This window comes from Bactrocera tryoni, chromosome 5 (assembly GCF_016617805.1).
Source record: "Bactrocera tryoni isolate S06 chromosome 5, CSIRO_BtryS06_freeze2, whole genome shotgun sequence".
Lineage (NCBI taxonomy): Eukaryota > Metazoa > Arthropoda > Insecta > Diptera > Tephritidae > Bactrocera > Bactrocera tryoni.
This window is the reverse complement of record NC_052503.1, coordinates 74,546,749-74,564,010: the sequence shown is the minus strand read 5'-3', so window position 1 is coordinate 74,564,010 and position 17,262 is coordinate 74,546,749. Positions and strand designations below refer to the sequence as shown.

The 17,262-nt window shown below is 33.1% G+C and overlaps 1 protein-coding gene across 6 annotated transcripts in view; it reads right to left on the bottom strand.

The window, feature by feature from the left end:
- The window catches only part of LOC120776665, a 33,658-nt gene that overhangs the window by 8,395 nt on the left and 8,001 nt on the right, over positions 1 to 17,262 (bottom strand). For 3 of the 6 annotated variants that reach the window (XM_040107536.1, XM_040107535.1, XM_040107537.1), the window contains exons 3-5: positions 10,035 to 13,739; positions 9,761 to 9,908; positions 2,704 to 3,765 (exon numbers count right to left, since the gene is read on the bottom strand). In XM_040107536.1, coding sequence (XP_039963470.1) covers positions 3,681 to 3,765; positions 9,761 to 9,908; positions 10,035 to 13,739 — 3,938 coding nt within the window. In that variant the 3' untranslated portion in view covers positions 2,704 to 3,680. Of the gene's footprint in view, positions 1 to 2,703; positions 3,766 to 6,202; positions 6,383 to 9,208; positions 9,543 to 9,607; positions 9,638 to 9,760; positions 9,909 to 10,034; positions 13,740 to 17,262 lie in introns of those variants that run through there. The other 3 variants (XM_040107539.1, XM_040107540.1, XR_005705451.1) reach the window with 3 other exon arrangements.

Genomic DNA, 17,262 nt, shown 5'->3' with positions numbered 1-17,262 from the left:
AAAAAGTGTTCGCTTAAAAAATTGTAAAACTAGACCTTTACGACTTCAACTGTGACTTGCACGGCAATTTTTTGGATGTCGTTATGTTTTTGTTGTTGGTACTTTTATCTGCACAGCTTATAAAGTTATGTGTATATGTGTGTGTATTGTTCAAAGACTGTTTGCTGTTTCGAAATTCTTATGTAAACGGCAGTCAAGCAATCATTTAAACAGTCACTTCAACTAACTACATACAATTTACAGCTATTTCGCTATAGAAAACGACAAAATGGATGAATAACAGCGCGTTGAGTTTGTGGCGGCATTAGGGCGGTACGAGCAAATGCAGTCTGCAGCAGGAGATCAACGACAGTTTCGGCAAAATTGTAGTGCTGCGCGCCACAAAAGAACGCGTATATTGCTTGTGGTAGATATGAGTTGCTGCGTGCCGCAAAACAACGCCTTACCAACACCGTAAATTCCAAAGTTGTTATAGTTTTTGTTTTGTAGATTTCAATTTAAAGCTGCTTACATGGACTTAAAGTATATATACTGTTGTTGTATACATATGTATTTATTTTTTAATAAATTCAACTTTAAAATGACTGTTTTGTATAAAATCCTAATAATGTGCAGAATATTTGCGGAAGGAACGAAGGTATATAAAATAAAATAAAAATAAAATATGGAAGAGAAAAACTTAAAAATACAAAAATTAAAAAAAAATTTGAAAAATAATAAAAATAAATAATTAAAAAGATTAATAAACAATAAAAAAATGCAAATAAAAACAAAAACATTCAAGTAACAACAGTAAAAAACTAAATTAAAAAAGTTTAAATAAAGAAATCAAATATAAAATAATGTAAAAATATACTGAAATAAAGATATAAAAATAAAATAATGTAGGTTAAGAAAAAATAAAACAAAAAATAACTACTAAATTACGAAAACAAACTAAAATCAAATAAAAAACATTCAGAAAAATAAAAAAAATTCCAAAAGGTCAAAAAAAGTTTGATTTCAAAATCAAATAAAAAAATTTATTCAGAAAAATAATAAAATATAAAATTGATAAAATTAAAAAAATAAAACAAAAATTTAAAAAAAATATAAAAATTTTACAAAATTAAAAAAAATTTAAAAAAAAATATAAAAATTAAAATAAAAAAGTTTTAAACTTTCAGTTTACACTTAGCTTTGTAACTAATCGAAAAATTTCGAATTTATGTATGCTTCAACGTAAGCAAATTTCTCCTTAAAATATTTAGGTTAGGTTTCGAGATTTTCCCAGTTTTTCAAATGTTATAAATAATACTTGTTTAACAATATTTTGTTTTAAGCACAGTTAGTGAGAAAAATTTCTCTGAAACAGCCGAATCGATCGACTTGAACTTTGCATACGACCTTCTTATATTTATTTGTCGACCTTCTTATATTTATTTATCAGGTAAAAAACTTAGGATTACGATGTTTGCATGATAATTAAAAAAAAATTTAAAAAAAAAATTTTTTTTTAAAAAAATTAAAAAAAAAAAAAAAATTTTAAAAAAAATTTAAAAAACTAAAAAAATTTAAAAATTAAAAAAAAAAGAATTAAAAAATAATTAACTAACTTAATTAAAATTAATTTAATTAAATTAAAAAAAAAACTTTCAGTTCATGCTTTGCCTTGTAACTAATCGAAAAATTTCGAATTCACCATATCCTTCTACTAAGAAAATTTTCTTTTAGAGTTTCTGAAATGTTATCAATAATACTTGTTTACCTATTTTTTTTTAATATTTCATAAAAATTTTGAAGCCAACAAAAATCGTTTAATATTTTTCAAATTGTTATTTTTAACTATTTTTGAATTCAGAAAATTTTGGAAATTTTATTGCTCATTCTTGTTTAACTATTTTTTTTATTCTTCATAATAATTTGTAAACAAAAAAATCGTTTTTAACGATATTAAAATATTTTTCGAAAATAATTGCTATTTTTCACTATTTTTGGCAATTTTCAAGTAATGAACGTAGGAATACGATTTTTTAATAATAGTTTAATAAAGATGAAAAAAATTAATTATAATTTAAAAATTTCCAGTTCACACTTTGCCTTTATACTAAACGAAAATTTCGAATTCATGCTTTTATGTAAAGAAATTTTTTTCAGAAATTTTTATGTTAGGTATAGGTTTTTTCAGTTTTTGAAATTTTATGAATAATGATTGTTAAAAATATTTTGTTTTTGATATTTTATAAAAATTTTCAAACCAAAAAAAAAAGTTTTATATATTAAAATATTTTGCAAGGACAAGTATTATGTTTGCTATTTTGGCATTTAGCATTTCAAAAATTGTATTAATTTTAAAACTGTTTTTTTTCAACTTCACAAAAAAAATTTTCAAAACTAAAAAAATCGTTTTTACGATATTCAAATATTTTTCAAGAACAAGCATTATTTTTACTATTTTGGGCAATTAGCAATTCAGAAAATTTCTGAAATTTTAACAATAATTCTTGATAAAAAATAATATTCATACAAATTTTCAAGCCAAAGAAAATTGTTTTTTACGATATTAAATTATTTTTCACGAAAAAGTATTATTTTTAGCTTTTAAAGCTATATACTTCTAGCACCAAATAAAAAATAAAAAAATGATTTATGAGAATTCAACGTTTCTCACGTGCCCCCCGCAAACACGCTGCACACTTGCTTTGGAAAAGTGACTACATTCCATTTGTTTGCGCTACGTGTTCACATTTATTTATTTATTTATTCATTCATTCATATGTATTTGTTTTAAATACTAAAGCAACGACTTATCAAAATTATTACAGCGCCTATACAGTAATGTAAAAAATACATAGTAGGTTTATTAATTGCTTTAAACGCACGCCTATGCGCATGCGCATGCATTACATCAAGACAGTGTATATTTATACGTTTATATAGTAAACAAAATCGCTACAACTGTATGCACATACATAGTTTATGGTATGCATAGTGTTAGTATACAGTTAAAAGCAGCATAACTTAAGGCAAAATCAAAATTGTTAACGAGTATTTTCATAGTATGCTGTTTCATACATTTTCATATATTTTCATAAATATATAGTTTGCTACTTTTCAGAATAAAAAATTACAGTTTGCACACTGCAACGAAATATATATATTTATATATAAATATATAATTTATTTTTAGTTAGTTTCAAATTTGCTTGTGTGTTTATGTTACTATCACACAGACACACGCATAATAGGTGTATGCCATTCACAAAATAGTTGCATATAATATTATATATGTATGTATACAAGTTATTATTAAATATATTCAATTAAATCATATCTTTTATGCCGTCAATACAGTTTTCAACTATCAAACGCATAATGCCTTCTTCCAGCAGTATGCCAAGACGACGGCGCACAAGTGTATTTATGCCAGAGACAAACTTGCAACAACTAGTTACCTAACTCAATTCGCGTAATTACATATATAGTATATACTATCAGCAATAGTTGTTCACGTTTTGTTTAACAATATTTAATAATAGGTTTTAATTTAATTATATTTGTTTTTGTTTTTTTAATAGTAGATCCTATGTATCACTTTTCAAAAGCTTTTTTAAACGCATTTGTTCGTCGCTCATAAAATTGGCTGCTCTTCACTGGACGCTGCTGGTTCACTAAATCATGTCCCTCCACTACCCCGCGCCTTAGACGCACTCGTCTTCACCATACTCGGTCCATTGTTCGTCCAGCGATAGTTGTTGCTTGAATGGCGGTGGCGTACGTGCTGCACTGTTGAATAGAATCAGTTGCCAATATGAGTTTGATAGCTTGATTGATATAGTATTTTGGCCAAACAAATGCGCTCGAAAAAATGCAAATCAAATGCAGTTAAATAAATGCAATTTAATACAAAAGAAATAATGTTTTAGTTAATGAATTCGGTAATGTTTTTTTATATGAATGTAGCGGTTAGGCTCACCTAACCTTTGTATCGGTTAGTTTTATATAAAAATATTTTTTTACAAAAGTTTTTATGTTATTTTTTTAAATTTTATGTTATGTAAATTTTAGTTTTTTCTTATACCCAGTGCTTTAAAGGCTCGCTAAAATTTGGTTAATGTTAACGCGTAAAGTTTGAAACTCTAAGATCTAGCATAAAACCAAATTAGATTAAATTGAATAAACATAAAATTCAAAATTCATAATTTTTCGTAAATAAATTTGTTATTAAAATAAATATTCTTTATTATTTTTAGCACTAATTACATAAAACCATAAAACCAAGTAAGAAATCCATAAACCAAGTGAGCACCAAGCGCCTATATGTATGCAATGGGTATAAAAAAAGTTTCTGTATTTGAATTAAGACGATATATACATACACTTGCGGGTTACAAAAAATCGTTTTTTTCACATATATATGTGTGTATATCGAGAATACTTGCAAAAAATTTTAAGTTCTTACGGAAATACTTTCGGAGATTTGGGAGAATTTTTTTAAACACTTAAAATTTGATTTCTGCGAAACAAAATGGAATCACGAAAAAACGCGTTTTTTTTTTCTAAATGCATTTTTTGAACACATTTTTTAAATTTTTGAACTATCACACAGACATAGTAATTAAAAAAAAAAATCTGAAAATTTTTAAACTTTTTGAAAAATAATATATTTTGATATTTTTGCAATATTCGAAAAATTTTATTTTTAGTAAAACATCGTTTTTGGAAAAAAAATTGAAATCTTTGAAAAACATTTTTGAAACTTTTGAAAAAAATAAAAATAAAAATAAATTTTGAAATCGAAAAACTACATTTCTTTAAGAAAAAATTTACATTTTTGAAAAACATTTTTAAAATTTTTGAAAAGCACGAAAAACCGCATTTTTCAGACTTGCAAGTGTATATAACCTCTTAAATTACATTTTTATATTTTGATGAGATTATAATGATTACATAAATGAGGCAAACAAAACAAGCAAATTAATGAAATTTAATGGAAATAAATTAAAAACAGATTAAACAAAAGTGTTTGTAAGTCATTTGTGAATTCTATGAACACAGACTTTGTATGAAGGTGCGTTTGCAACTTGTCAATTACTTATTAGCTAACAATTTCGTACATGATTTGTGTGATAATAAATTTTTTTAACAAAATATTTTATAAATTTTGTTTTTAGAAATTTTTCAAATTCAAAAATTTTTCATAAAACAAAAACGTATGATGAAAAGAGATTCTTAACAAAGTTATTAGTGAAAGTACAAGGATAATAAGTTAATAGGGTACTAACTACAGCAAATAAGTACGAAGTGAGCGATTTTCATGTGCTGCGCACGCGCACCGATCTATGCATGTATGTATGTATGTATGTTTGTATGTGTGCGCCTATGCAATGCATATGCTTACTGTAAAATTCTGACGAAATACGAAATTGCGAGCGTTATATTAATTGATGGCAACAATGGACGACAATAAAATGCAGCAACAACAAGAACAACAGCAAATCGTAAATGCTGCAAATGAGGCGAAATGCGTACGCGACATACAAAACTTGCACAAAGTGACAAAACAACAATACAATTAATGCAATGCAATAAGTATAGCTAACTAACAACGCATGCCGTTGCCTTAAAGATGCGTATTTGAATGGATTTTGAATTACTCGTACGTTGACGTTCACAACAATTTGTTTGGCAAGTATGTCGTCTGTGTAACGCCTAAAAGTATGCTGCCGTTGACACTGCTTGCACATCTCCACTCTCTCGCTCTCTCTCTCTCTCTCTCTCTATGCATATCACGCGCTCTGTATTGACGTTCTTAGTTTTCGAATTCGCTTCTTCGCTCGTTCGCTTGCTCGCTTCGCTTAATCGGTTTTTTTTTGTTTTTGTTGGTAGCTTTGATTTTCGTATTGTCGCGTTAATTTTTTTTTATTTTGCAGTTAAATGTTAAATATGTTAGGCGTAGTTTTCCCCAACGCTTCACGCCGCATGCCGCGTGGCTTGGGTACTTTCGTTTATTTTCTTTTTTTTTCGTTGCATGCACTTCAGACACACTAAACTCCTTGCATTTAGCACCTCGCACATCAATTGCTAACTGGTTGCATTACCGCCGCTAATTGCCAATTCAATTGGTATAACCAGCGTTAATCACTTGCAGTGATCTTTGTACAGCGCGCGACGCCAGCAATTTGCAAGGAGTCGGTGACTAAAGCTTTACATGTAATTTACATTTTTCATTGTTGTTTTAATGCTGTTTGACTTGGATGGAATTTGTGGTGGTAACAATGGCAAATAGGAATAATTTTGGTTTTGCTTTCTTGCTTAGATTTGCAGTGGTTACGCTTAGAGATCGGTTATGAGCAACCCTTCCGGTCATAATTGTCCACGACGGTAGGGAGATCTAGATGGCCTAGTGGTTTAAGTGTTATGTGGTGGTGTTGCGTGTTCGCAGTGTGGTTGATTGTTGGTTGGGGAATGTGTATTTTATTAAATAAATTTATTTGTGTTCATTTTTCGGAGTGGTATGGTGAATAAATTAGAAGAAATCATAGAGTAAGTAAATAAGTAATTAAGTAAATAAAAGCAAATCGGATTATATTGCAATAAGCGTACAAAAAAGTATATGGCATTCGACATAGTTCATATGTATGGTTATTATGTGGTGCGTGGAAGCTTGAATTTGGAAAACAAATTTTAGTTTAAAGAAGGCGCTCATAGAACAATTTTCTTTAATTAAGAAGTGAAAAAAAAATTTAAAATTATAGAAAAATACTTTTAAAATTTTTCAATTTTTTTTTCAGTTTTTGAAAAATTTTTCGAAATATTTCGAAAATATTTTTGAAATTTTTGAAAAACTTTATCGAAATATTTCGAAAATATTTTTGAAATTTTTGAAACAAATTTAAATTTCAAGTTTTTAAAATCTTTGAAAAACGTTTTCGAAATATTTGAAAATTATTTTGAAATTTTTGAAAAACTTATTTGAAAAACTATTATGAAGTTTATGCAATTCTCGAAAAAAAAATTATTTTTAATGAAGTATAAGTAAAAAAACATTAAATTTTGAAGTTATTGTAATTTTCGAAAAAAACTTATTTTTAGCAAAATATAGATATAGTTTAAATTTTTTAAAAACATTTTTGAAAGTAAAGTAATCAATTTTTTTTTAATTAATTTAGAAGTTTATGCAGTTTCTAAAAAAAAAATTTATTTTTAGTAAAATACATATGCCAGTTTTGGAAAAAATGTAATTTTTAAAAACTTTTTTGAAATTGATTAATTTTTTAAATTTTATGCAAAAAATTAAATTTTGAAGCTTTTGCAATTTTTGAAAAATTTTTATTTTTGGTAAAACTAAATGCAAGTTTTGAAAAAAATTTATATTTTTTTAAAAACATTGTTGAAAAATATTTCTGAAATTTTGAAAAGTTTGGACAGTTCTTCGGAATATTTTGTAAAAATTATTTTTATGTAATACTACATGCATAATTGCACTTTTAACACCAATTCAATATTGAAAAAAAAAAATTAAATAAAAAAAGTAAAATTTTCTTGAACAACTTTCTTTAATTAAGAACAAAACATTTTGAAATTTTTTAAACACATTTTAAAAATTTTTGAAACGACTTCTTAAAAAATTTTAAATTTTTTTCGAAAATATTGCATTTTTAGTAAAACATATGTAGATGCCAATTACAAAAATAATTTAAATTTTTGAAAAAGATTTCGGAAATTTTAGAAAAACAATTTCGAAATTTTTGAAAAAACAATTTTGAAATTTATTATAAACAATTTAGAAAAGAATTTTTTTGAAAATTTGAAAAAATTAATTTCGAGCAATTTTTTGAAAATTTAAAAAATTAATTTTTATGAAATACATGCCTCTAATGCGCATACCAATCAAAATATTGCATTTTTAACACCAATTCAGCTGTTAGACACCGCAACCGCCTGCTTTAAACTATTTTAGCCAATTATGATTTTAAAAAACAACCCAATATGAACTTATATGATTTGCTGTATATTACCATTCACCTGGTCTAAGCTAAATTAATACTTTTCAATATAAAAAATATGTTTACAATAAAAATTATGAGATATTATTAATATTGTGTACATAGTATAAGAGTAAATTTAGGTTTTTAATTAAAAATTTTAGTTTTCCTGCACCAATTTTTGTTTTTTATTTGTAAATACATATATAATTTAAAATATATATGTATGTATGTACCTACATATATTAAAGTGCTTGTAAGGGTTTACTTGGGCTAACAAAAATTATATTAATAATAATTAATACTAATTAATACTAATTTAATAATTAATACTAATTAATACTAATTTTTTTTCTATCTTTCAATTTGGTTTGTGGGATTTTCTTAAATTTTAAATTAACAAAAAATTATCTTTTAAATTTATATTAATTTTTAATTACTAATCTTTTCAAATCTACGCTATTTTTTATTATTTCCAATGCTAATTAAGTGCGCACTACAATGCATATATTTTTTATTATTATTTTTTTTTTTAACCAGTTTCACTAATTTTAATGTAGTGCAGCTGCCAGCAGGGTTGCGAATTTTTTAGTAAAAAAATTTAGGATTAAAAAATGGATTTTCAAATTTTAAATCCAATATTGGAATAAAAAAATTAAAATCTGATTTTTAATACCAAACATTTTGTTTAAAAAAATTAAAAATATACATAATTAGTCCCAAAATCGGAATTAAAAAAATTAAAATTTAATTAATTAATTAAATAAAAACTTAGAAAAATTTTCAAAATGTGTTTAAAATAATAATTAATTAAATTATAATTTTTTAATTAATTTTTAATCAAAATTAATTTAATTTATTAATTAAATTATAATTTTTTAATTCATTTTTAATTAATTAAAATTTAATTTATATTTTAAACACATTTTTAAATTTTCGAAAAACATTTTTACATTTTTGTTTTAATTTTTGACATTTTTGTCTTTTGAAAAACTTTTTTGAAATTTTTTATTTATTTTTTTTTAATTTATTTAATTAATTAAGTAAGTAGATTTTAATTTTTAGTCCAAGATTGGGATTAAAATTTAAATCAATTCGGTTTGTGGGATTAGTTTTTTTTTTGTTTTTTTTTTTTTAACCGGTTTTTGTGATACATTATCTTATTTTTTAATCCGCTTTGTGGGTTTAATGTTTTGTGTTTTTTAATCCCGCATTCGGAACTTTTTTTTTATTTTTCACGCCGATATTTGGATTTACAAAATAAAATAATTGGATTGAAATAATTATTTAATTTTTAACGCATAATTTGCAACCCTGACTGCTATGGAAAAGTCTAACGCTCTCATTTTGATTTCTAAAGCTTATGCTCGTGTATTGCTTGTGTGTGTGTGCTTTTATTGCGCTTTTACACTACTTTTCCTAATTCCTCATTGTGATAATTTGGCTTTAACCTTGCATTGGTGCGTTTAAAGTTAACGGTAATTCACGCTATACCTGGCTAACTGACACGCGTCACATTCCGAACGCATATGCATGTATGTGTGTACGTATGTATGTGGCTGCTACCTACAATAACTGCTAAGTATTATCATAAAATGTAGTTTACAGCAAATAGAGTAAATTCAAATATTTAAAATTACCTTAACAACCTCGCCTTAAGTATTCTAAACCTTGTGTGTCAACATATACAATACACATACATAGACATTTTAGTATCAATAATACCTTACTCGGGCATAGTGTTTATTTGGGCAATTAAAATAGAAGCAATAAAAATCATGCAACTGGCTTACCTCTCGCACGGCATTTCGCCCATATTCTTGGCGAGCGCCAAGCGCTTGGCTTCCTCTTTCTTGCGGCGATCTTCGGCTGCCGCCTTCATGGGATCGTACGTGGAGCGACGCTTCCACATGGCCATTTCTGCCTCCTTTTGTTTGGTCACTGGTAAAACAAAAAATGCATGCATTAAGAATTGTAATTAACTGTGAAAACAATTACATGCCGCACACGTTTCGAGGGAAACGCGTTTTGTATGCAAATTGCAATGAGCGGCGCAGTGGCACTCACCCGACTGGTCTCTACGCACCGCTGATGAGGCACGACCGCCGTTCATACCACCGCCACCACCACCGCCAAGCGTAGTGCCACTTGTGGTCATGCACGAGGCCACCGAGCGTACACTGCGATTGCTGGTGCGTGTCGGATCCGCACGACTCAGCCCCATCGATGAGCTGCTCGGACTGCGTTTCATCATGTCGCCGCTCAATGCTGACGTTTTCAGTGTGCTTTTGGAATCGTTCTTGCGTAGAAAATTATTGCCCTGCGCCGGCTTGTACTTCGATATGTCCAAATACTTCGGTTGCACCCGCTGATTCGACAGCTTCGTTGTGGATGGCACAGCGGCGGCGGTTTGTAGCAATTGCTTCTTGGCCGAGGCCAACGAGTTGGGTACCTGTGATGCCAAACGACTGAGACTGGTGTCACGCGGCACTGACTGTCGCGTCGTTGCGGCGCCACCGGAACGTGGCGCACTGCGTATGCCACGCCGCGGTAGCTCGGGCGTGTTCGGGCATGCCATAACGCCGCATGAGCCGGCAGCTTGCTGTTGTTGCAAACGCGTTACAGGCGCAGAAGTTGGCTTGCCTGTGGCGGAACCGCCGCTTACACGTTGCTTGCTACGTTCGATGCGCATCAGTAGTGCTTTATTCAAACGCGTATTGGAGAGCGGCACTGCAGTCGTGTTCTCCACTTCCGCTGGTACATCATCATCGTCGTGTTGGTGGTAGTAGTGGTCATTGTCGTCTTCCTCCTCTTCCTCGACTTCCTCAGCACCACTTGAATAATACTCTTCGCCCATGTCATCCTCATCGTTTATGTAATATTGGAAATTTTCATCGTAATCACCGATGGCATGCCGGAAATTATTGCTGCTCGCCGATTTTTTGATAATGCTAGCATTTTTGTGCGCTGCCGCCGCCGCGGACTGCCCATCACCGCCGCCAACCAGAGAATAATTATGTCGCGCAGCCGGTGGTGTGTAGATGTTGGAGAATTGTGGACGCGCCGCACGTTGAGTTGTCGCTATTTTCGCCGAGAATGAACTGGACCGACGTAATGGCGACTCTTGACCGCTTTGCCCAGCCTGCGCTTGCGCTTGTGCATTGGCCGCCGCTACCGCCGCGCGGCGTGCTGGCGAATTGCTGATGTTGCCATCGAAGGAGTTCTTGCGCGCACGCATTTGCCGCGCCAAGTATTCACCGCTGGTGAGCAACTTCAATTGCTGCTCATTGAAGCTGCTCGTCATCAGCTGCAAATGCTGTGCATTGCGACTGTAGGGATCATTCGCAGCGACGCGCCGATGCAACGGTGAGTGATGGTAAGCGCTGCCGCTGGCCGCAGATGTGGGCGAGCCCAAACCGTGCTGTGGACTGCCGCAGTCGTCTGGCGGCGAGTACAACGCCGAGGAATGAGCATGCGAGCGTGCCGAGTGCGCACGTGGCGACGCTGAAGAATGTGTAGTTGGCGGCGATTTTAGTGAATTCTTGCGCGAAAGCGACTGCTGTAAATTGCTAATAGCAGCCGCTGTCTTCTGCAAATAAATATCCGCCTCTTCGTCGCCAACGCCACCCTGTAACATCACATTCTGTAGCGGCGCACGCGTACGACTTGCACTGCGCGCACGACCAATTGAATGCAGCGGTGAGGGTATTTTCGAAGGACTCTTTGGTGGCTTGCAAATGCCCTCGACCGGCTGTCCACCGCTGCTGTACGCGCCGCTCGACAACGTTGGATCGCTCGAATAGTCACATTCGCCCGACAAGCGATAACGCTCGGCAAGACTGCGATTCAGCTTGGCAGCGCTGATGCACTGTTTGCTATTGTAAATGCTATCGTCGGTTAGCGAATCAGCACCGGCTGCTGTATCGGAAGCGCACGTGTAGCTGCGCGTCATTAACGCTGTCTGCGACGCGTCTGTGTGTATGCGAGTTTTCGACGTGTCTGAGGCGAGGCTGCGTGCCCGCGCATTGCGTGCCCACTCCTGTATCCAATCGTTTTTTGTTTGTGCCGTCTTCAGCACCGCTGCATCGGATAGCTTTTGATGTGTTGGTGTGTCCGGTGGTGATTCTATATAACTGCGTGTCGCCGCAAATTTCGCTTGCGTGTTATCCTTTTGATTGGTGAATAGATTCAAACGATACTCAGCTTTCTGATGATCAGTGAAACCACCGCCCGCGTACGCGCTGGCTGTATTCGCCTTCAGCTTCATCTCATTACTCACATACTCGGAGGAGTCTATTTGTGACGTGGACAAGCCAGATTTACGCGTCAAACGCGGACGTGGATCGAGCGCGCTCTTTTTGGCCAGCACGCCACTGGTTGTGACGCTGGTGAAGCAACCCAAATCGCCATCGTCCTCGGTTGGTGTTTTCTGCCCGATTTCAGCCTGCGTTGGTGCCGACTTTGTCGCCGAGGCATTGCGCAGCACGCGCGACTTTATCTTCTCCAAATATGCGCCTGCCGAGTCATGCGCACCCAAAATAAGATCGCGCTCGTTGTATGCGCGCGGTGATTGCGGACCCTGTTCGGCTTCTGCGTCATGGTAGTAATTCACCTCGAGCACATTCGAGCGATTGTTCACATGCACTGGGATTTTCGTGTTACTCAGCTGCGTTTCGACATCAACGCCACTGTTGCTCAATTGCAAATTCTTCGGGCGCTGTTGTTGTGCTTTCAATGCCTGTTGCGCGCTCTTGTCGATGTTCATCAGATCCTTTTGCTCCTCCGTATAGTTGTCGCCATCCAGCGTATACGTGCCGGTTTCACTGATATTATCCGCCTCCAAGTTGTAGTTCTTCAGTTCGGCGAGCGGCGGCTGTGCGCACAGAAAGTCCACTTTCTGCAAGGCCAATTGCATAGCGGTCGAGCGCGGCGTGAATTGTGTGCGATTCGCTACTAGGTTGGCAGCGCCTTTGGGCAGCTGCAGCGGCGGTGGTTTCTGCTTGCTGACGTTTTTTCGCGTTGGCGGTAAGGGCTTTGGCGCAGCAGTATGCGCGCGTTCATTTGCGCTATGCTGACTAGTACGTGGCGCTGTTGGCGTTTGCGCGATGGCATGCTGACCGTGCGCGTGCAACTGTGACTCCTGTGTGCTGGAACGCGGTGACCAACTGTGTCGCTTGCTGGCGTCGCGTACACGTGATGTGCTGCGATCGCGCACACGCAGCTTCACTTTCGACGCGTCGCCGCCACCGTTATCGTATGAGTTATCAGCGGCGCTCGTACTGTTTCGCGCCTGCCGTGCATGCGCGCTGCCACTTAGCGGTGTGGCCGATACTGAACTGGTCATTGTGGTTTCCTTATTGGCGGCCGCGTCGCCAGCTTCCAGTTTCGACATGGACGCGCCGCGTCGGTGACGACTCTGAAAACGCTCCATCATGCTTTTGTAACGCGCTTTAGCCGCTTCAGGATCACAACCGCTATCATTGAAGCTATCAATTGTAAAAGCGTACGACTGTTTATTTGCTGTTGCTGTTGTGGTAGTTGTATTAGTTGTATTGGATGCGGATGAATCATCGTCGTGCGGCAACGACTCGCTATTGTCTGCACCGCCGGCGATTAGCGCCGCCGCATTGCTGTCCGACATAGTGGACGGTGTAACGCAACCGCTGTCACTGCCGTGACCATCGGCACCGCGCTTACTTTTGCCCAAATCGACTGTCGAACCGTCGATGCTGTGGCCGTGGCTTTCTATGCGTTCGCTTTTGCTCAACATATCTGCGAAAATGTCGGAATTGAGAGAGAAATATACAATTAAGCGCGCATATTACAATTATTAAGTGAAAACGAAAATACAAACGAAAAAAAATGGAAAATTATTGAGATTTGTGCAGTTGTAGTGCTTAGGAGAGACGCTGGTGGGTTGGCGGTAGTGGCAAAGTGAAGCAAAGTGTAGCAAACGTACAAATTTGTTCCGTGCGCTTTAGAGATTGCTTGCCTGCAACAAATGCGTACGCTTATTGTTGCTTTTGCTATTGCATATTGTACAATTATGGTTGCTGTTGTGGCACAGTGGAGCAATAAGCAAACCGACATACTTATATGGTAGTCGAAAAAGTCTTTTCGTATTTCTAATCAAACTTCAACGTATTTTTATATTTATAATGAACTTTAATGAACCAAACATGTACCATTTTGGTCGACAACTTTTTGCAATTTTTCTGCTAGAGACATTATTCCATCAGTGTAAAACTTTTCTGGTTTCACGGCGAAAAACTGCGACAAGTAATTTTCACAGGCTTCGCTTGAAGCCAACTTTACTCCATTAGGGGAGTTCTGCATTGCCGAAACAAATGATAGTCCGATGGTGCAAGTTCAGGACTACATATATGGTGGATGCATAAAACTTTCCAGCCAAGCTCTTCCAGTTGTTGCCGAGTCATCAAAGATGTGTGTGGTCTAGCGTTGTACTGATGGAAGACGAGCCCTTTCTGTTGATCGGTTCTGGCCTGTTTTTCGATTGCTTGCTTCAATCTCATCAGTTGTTGACAGTAAAATGTAGAATCAATCATTCGACCAGGCTGGAGCAGCTCATAGTGGATGATTCCTTGCCAATCCCATCAAACACTCAACATAACCTTTCGAGTCGTCAATCCTGGCTTTGCGACCCTTTGGTGGAGCTTCACCGCGCTTGGACCATGCACATTATGGTCGTATTTGATCCACTTTTCATCGCCTGTTACCATTCGCTTCAGATATGTTTCGATTTCATTTCGTTTCAGCAAAAAATCGCAGCTGTTAATTCGGTCCATTAAATTTTTCACAGACAGTACATGTCGTACCTAAACAACGAGCTTCTTTTTGTAGCCAGCCTTTTTTAAATGGTTCAAAACCTTTTAATGATGAATGTTAAGTTCCTTAGCGTTGTCATGGCTGCTTATGTCACGGTTCTGGTCAATCTTTTAAATAATTTCATAGGTCGAACAGAGCGAGGTTCATCTTTCACATCGAAATTTTCAGAACGGAAGCGAGCAAACCATTGTTGTGCTACACGAACTCAACTTGTGTGGCATTCTTCCCTTTTTTATACAAAAAATTTCAAAATATAGCGAATTTCTTCATTATTTTCACTCATTTTTAAACAGCTGTAACTTTTTTCAACTTCCCCGAATTGAATATTTTGGTTAAAGGAAGCTCAAAAATCTCACCTTTCCTACACCATCTATTGACAAAGTACGAAAAGACTTTTTCGACTACCCAATATAATGCCAGTATGGTTAGCAGAAGACAGTGGTGCAGACAGAAAACGGTGTGGCGTTGTTAACAAGTTTTTGAACATACTAAACACCTATTCGCCCCACTGAAATTTCACACATTTTTACACAATTTTCTTGCCATTCGTTGCAGCACCATGACGGTATGGCAAGTGAAGGCCAAAGTTCGTATGAAACTCACATTTTACCTGACTTTTCTATTGAACTACGCTACGCAAGCGCAGCACTCGACTGACTGCCAAAGTAACGCAGCGCAACAGAGCGGTAAGCGTCGAACGTGAATTTATGGTAACGTTTTGCGCAGAAATTCTGCGTTTCACTTTGAAATTTCTCTGATTTTACCTTTTTTGCTATTACACTTTTTTTTCCTCATTTTGCTAATAATAGCAAAAACGAGCAGATAACAACTTTTCCATAAACAACATTACTGCGTATTTATGCACATACGTGTATGTGTGTATGTCTATACGAATATATGTATGTATGTATATGCTATAAGTAGTCATGCTAAGCAATTCAGCGGGGCCCACGCACTATTGTTTATCTCCAAACATACAGACACATTCATATAAATATCAACAGCGAAAGATCGGACAAAGAATTGATACAAGTGTATGCATATACATATGTAAGTAAAGTAATTAGGTGTGTAGTTCTGTGTGCAGTTCCATATCTCTCTGTGGGTAAGCCACAATCTTGCCGTTTCATCGGTCAGTATTTTTCTTTCCGTTTAGAATATAAACAATTAATTGAGATGCCAAATAGCGGCAATTATTTATACATTTTAATTAAGCAGCGTGGTTGAAGCAAGTACCGTTACTAAGTAAATTACAATAATAAGAAAATACCAAAGCTGGCGATATGTTTGTGAATATTTACATGCATAATTCAGTGTTTTGTGTTGTTGGTTGTTGATGGCTGCCAAGAATATTGCATTTATTTATTGATTATTTAATTAGTTATATTTAGATTTGTACTTAAATGGCTTGTTGCTTGTAAAAATGTAAATTTTTTTATCTGATTTGGAAAATATTAGAACACAAGCTTTTGCATGTAGCAGCTGGTGTGGAAATTTATATGTATATGTTCATACATACATACATAAATAAATAGATAAGTACATACATGAGTACATATGTATGTATGTATGTATATAAGAAGAAAAAAATATTAAAGAAAATATAAAGAAAAATTTAAAATAAAAATATCAAAAACAAAAAAATTGCAAAATGTAAAAATTTAAAAAATATTTCAAAAAAAATATATAAAAAAATAAAAAAAAATATATTAAAAAACATAAAAAGAATAAAAAATATAAAAAAATATTTAAAAAATATGAAAAATATAAAAACACATTTGTAATAATGAAAAATATACAGAAAAAATATAAACTAAATATGTAAAAAAATTTAAAAAAATTAAAGAATTTAAGAAAATAAAATATGAAAAAACTATAAAAAACTCAAAAATTAAAAAAAAAATATAAAAAATTTGATAAATATAAAAACATATGCAAAATAATATGAGAAATATAAAAACATATTTCTAATAATGAAAAATATACAGAAAATTAGAAAAAATTTAAAAGAAATTAGAAAAAATATAAAAACATAAAAAATATAAAATAAAATATGAAAAACCTCTAAAAAAATGAAAAACAAATATAAAAAATGTTTAAAAATATATGACAAAAAATTTAAAAAAAAATTTATAATATTGAAAAATATACAGAAACATTAGAAAAACTATAAAAGAAATATTTAAAAACATAAAAAAGTAATTGAAATAAAAAATAATATACAAAAAAACTCCAGACAAAATTAAAAAAAAAATATTTAAAAATATACATATGTATGAAAAAAATTAAAAACCAATATTTCTAATAATGAAAAATATATAGAAAATTAGAAAAAATTTAAAAGAAATTAGAAAAAATATAAAGACCTAAAAAATAATTAAAATATAAAATAAAATTTGAAAAACCTCCAAAAAAATTAAAAACAAATATAAAAAATATTTCAAAATAT